General features: G+C 36.3%; 1 protein-coding gene across 1 annotated transcript; it reads left to right on the top strand.

The window, feature by feature from the left end:
• The first annotated feature begins 3,475 nt into the window (after window positions 1-3,475).
• LOC143019872 (uncharacterized) lies at window positions 3,476-4,179 on the top strand. The gene is made up of 2 exons (XM_076175851.1): window positions 3,476-3,881; window positions 4,046-4,179. Exons 1-2 carry the CDS (start codon window positions 3,476-3,478, stop codon window positions 4,177-4,179), a joined length of 540 nt encoding a protein of 179 aa, XP_076031966.1.
• The last annotated feature ends 305 nt before the right edge of the window (window positions 4,180-4,484 follow it).

Raw genomic sequence — 4,484 nt, 5'->3', positions numbered from 1 at the left:
GGTGAAAACATGTAGTTTAAGTACTGGATTAAATGTGAAAATAGATTATGATAACGATTTTATGGTGTATTGATTCAGTGCATGGTTTCTTATACTATGTTTGAAAGAGAACAATGTAATTAACAAGTTATGGAATGTGTGGTCGTCAAAATGATCATGGTAAGTGAAACAATCTAAATGTATCGAGTCATGTTTGACTAATGGTAAAAGATGTACTCAATGTTGTAAGAACATTAATTTGTCTAAATAAGCACATATTTATTTACTGATGCAATTGCAGATATCATAGTCTGCAAGGCACACGGCCCTTGTGTATCGTACTGGATATATCAAGAGTTAAGCTAGAGAGACATGCGTCGAAATATTACGTCATCATCACTCCTTCTGTTTCCTCATGAGCAGAAGGCCCAACGACAGGCTACGGTAGTCTCATGATTATATGAGGTACAGAATCAATTGACAGGGAAGTGAGGACGTCGTTAGGGACTTCAGGAGGGACAAATTCTACACTGAAAACGAAGAGTATGGCAGGATAAAAACCGGCTCAAGAACAAGAGGAAGGGTTCCTAAGTGCACCATAATAAGAGAAGTACATATGATTTGAGTAAACATTTATAGAATAATGCGTGAAATTTTCTAACTATTTAGGTTCATGAAGTGAGGAACTTACTATTGAAGGTTTGAACTCCATGTGTAGAGAAACAAAATGTAAAAAATTCTAATTCTTTAAGTTCCTTAAGTGATGAGTTTGAACTCTCAATATGTAGTGAAACAGGGTTAGTTGATCAATTATGTATATGAATCATGGATTCAGTACACGTGGTTGAAATGAGATAGTGCTTTGACCGAGTAGCCAGGACTTGAAACTTGCATTTAAGTAGAGTGTAGTTATTCCAGTTTCTATTTCAGCATTGAATTGTGTAAATTATTGTTGAACATTCAAGTTAAGCATAATGGAGAAGACCACTGTTACTCAGTTAAAGCATTATCTAAAATCTAAACGTCAAATGGTTTCTGGCAATACGCTAGAACTTATAAGTAGGATACAAAAGTTTGCCATAGATGAGGAGTTGGAATTAAAGGAGATGATTAAGGATATATAAGTTTCTGGTGAGACTGAAGTTGAGGAAACAATGGAGGAGAATGTAAGATCAGTAGATAGTATTTCCCAGGTGGCAGAAAGTAAATTTTGAAATCAAATAGCAGTAGTAGTGACTAAGAGGGCGAGTTTAAACATTAAACTACGAAGGCTAAAATTAAAACAACATTTAGAGTTGGAGGTACATAGACTAAAACAACATCAAGAGAAACTAGACTTAGAGGCAGAATTAGAATCAGATGAAGCTTTGAGTCAAGCGGAAAGTATTGTAAATGCTAATGTAGTAGGTAACTCATGAATGTCAGAGGGCAAATGAAGAGCAAAAGAAGGTTAAAGTTGCAAAATGTAAAATTCATGATGGAGGTGACCAACATATTAACGATGAGAAAGACATGATTACTACTTTGATAACCAAAAATACAATGCCTATTAATGTAATTACTAAATTTAGTGGAGAATACGATGAATATTTTGAATTTATCAGGGACTTCGACATGTTAATTGACAGCAAACTTGTGTCGGATAACGAGAAGATACAGTACGTTAGGCAATATACCGAAGGTAGATCATATAAAGTATAGCTTGTTTGCATTTAGATCCAGTAGAGGGTTTTAGAAAGCTAGAGGCGCATTAGAGAAGATGTATGGAAATAAAGAGCGAATAGCTTCGGCACATATAGATAAAGTTCTTGCCTGGCCTGAAATGAAGGGAGAGAATGTTGACATTATGGATGAATTTACCGTGGAATTAGACACATGCATGAATGTCATGTCCAATATTCGGTGTGGACTTTTGGAATTACAGAATCCTAAGACCTTACGTCACTTAGTAGGGAAGTTGCCCAGGTATCTACAGGACAGATGGAGGAGGATAGCTGACGAGATAACTGAGAGCAGGAGGTTAGTGGAAATTAAAGATCTCATCAAGTTTCTGGAGAAAGAGGTAAGGATACTTATTAATCCAACATTCGGGAGGAGCATAATGGAAGAATCTAATGACAGAGGAGCAGGAGGCTCTAGTACATGGAATCCTAATAGAAACTTGAATTACGAGAAACATATTAACTTGAATGATAGGAAGGTTCAAGTCAATGTTACACAGGGACTGGACTTTCTTGTTGGTTGTGTAAGGAGAAATATGTCATCAATGTCTGTTCCCAATTAAAGAGGTTAACTTACGAAGAGAAATTAGACAAGATTTACAGTCTAGGACTTTGTTTCAATTGCTTAAGAAAAGGACACAGAATGAGGTGTGTAGTAGTTCAAATTTGTGAACAATGTGGTGGTTCACATCTCACAATTATGCATAGGTCTACAGAGAGTTCTAGAAATGGAGGCAAAGAAGCAACAGTTAATGCAGTAGTAACTAATAAGGTTGATTATTCTCAAGTTCTAGTATTTGCTAGTCAACTGAGAAATTCAGTAGGAGATACAACTGCCATCCCTGTTCAAGTTGAGTTGAATGGTAAAGTCATTAACACTAGATGTTATCTTGATAATGGTAGCTCTGCTACATTTTGTACTAGAGGTCCATTGATAAACTTGGAGTGACAGACTTGAACTATCAGCCAGCTATATTGCAAGTTAGCACAATGACAGAAACAAAGGAAATGTTTTGTCTTAATGTTGAAGGGATGTCTGTAGCTGATGTAGAGGGAAATAACCAAATTAGACTACCACCTGTATTTGCAGTGAAGAAACTTCCTCTTAGTCAAAGTCACATTGTTGACAAAAGAGATATAGAAAAATGGGAGCATCTGAAAAATTAGAATTTAATCATGTTGAAGGAGAGGTAGAAATTAGGGTGGGAAGTAATGTGCCAGAAGCTTCAGAACCTTGGAAAGTAGGGCATGCAGGGAGAGTGGGAGATCCGTATGCTGTGAGAACACGTTTAGGATAGGTCATTTGTATATGATTGACAGACAACACTGAAGAAATCACTGCAAATAGCATAAAGGTATCTAGTAACTATTTAAACCTGAAACTTGTTGAGTTCTATAACAGAGAATTTGTAGATTCATCAGTGAATTCAATAGAGCCTAGTGTAGAAGACAAAAGATGGTTACAGTTTGCTGAGTCTGGGTCTAAGCAGATGACTAATGGAAAGTATGAAATTCCTTTACCAATGAAAGAGAAGCCTATAATAGTTCTTGATAGTGAACCTATGGCGTTTGAAAGATTACAGCGGTTAAAACGTAAGTTCAAGGATAACGAATACTATAAGCAATATAACTTCATGGTCAACCTACTAGATAAGAAAATAACTGAAAAAGTCCCGACGTTTGATATTAAAGACCAACAAGCATGGTATATCCCGCACTTCATCCTACCAAATGAAATGTGGTACGTGTAGTATTTGATTGCGCAGCCCGCATAAATGAACGATCTGTTACAACAAGGACCGGACATAAGCAATCTTCTTTTAGGTGTTCTTTTGATATTTCTATTAGGACTGCATGCATATGTTGCAGATATAGAGACTACGTATTATCAGGTCAAAGTGCCTGAAGGTGATAGAGATTACTTGCACTTCTTGTGGTGGAAGAATTGTCAAATAGGAGGTGATATAGTTAAATTAACAATGACTTCTCATCCATCTGGCGCTTGCTGCTCTCCGAGCATAGAAAAGTATGCTCTAAAGCGAGTTGTACAAGACTATGGTGTTCATTTTCATACATCAGCGAGTGAGAGTGTTCTCAACAATTTCCATGTAGATGATCTTTTGGTGTCATCAGATGATATTAGTGACTTGGTTCAGAATAGTGCTAACGTGATAGATCTTTGTAAGGCGGGTTTACCCTGACAAAGTTCAGCACTAACTCTCTCAAATTTGTGAATAGTTTACCGAGGGAGAAGTATAGTGAATATGTAGAACAATTCATCAAAAATGAAAAAGTAAGTTTAAAAATGTTATGGATAAATTGGTCTTTTTTTCAAAATGATATAGGTGTATCACTTGAAATTGATGCCATACCTAGTAGTAAGAGAGAACTGTTAGCTGTCATTAGCAGGGTATATGATCCATTGGGGATGTTGGCACCTGTTGTCTTAGAATGGAGTATTGTTACAGAATTTATTTAGAAACGGTGTTGGATTGGCTTACACTCTTACTGAAAGGGAGAAAACAAATACATGCTTGGATGTCAAAGTAAACCAGTTCAAATAATTTAGTATTGATCGTTGTGCGACGAAAAGTATATTATCAGCAGTGAAGTAAATTCTGTCACATATTCTGTGACTCTGGGGAATTAGCATATGGTTCAGTAGCATATCTAAGATACAAATATGTTGATGGTAGAATCCAATGTAATCTTATTTTTGGAAAGGCTAAGGTGGTACCTTTGAAACCAATTACTATTCCATGACTCGAATTGACTGCAGCCACG

This window comes from Oratosquilla oratoria, chromosome 38, assembly GCF_046742065.1.
Source record: "Oratosquilla oratoria isolate Oo_2021 chromosome 38, ASM4674206v1, whole genome shotgun sequence".
NCBI lineage: Eukaryota > Metazoa > Arthropoda > Malacostraca > Stomatopoda > Squillidae > Oratosquilla > Oratosquilla oratoria.
The sequence above is the reverse complement of the archived record's forward strand: the minus strand, read 5'-3'. Positions and strand labels throughout refer to the sequence as shown.

Coding starts and splice junctions, on each gene's coding strand:
- LOC143019872 (XM_076175851.1), top strand. CDS start 3,476: ATGAACGATCTGTTACAACAAGGACCGGACATAAGCAATCTTCTTTTA. Junction 3,882..4,045: donor TGCTAACGTGATAGATCTTT/GTAAGGCGGGTT, acceptor AAAATGATATAG/GTGTATCACTTGAAATTGAT.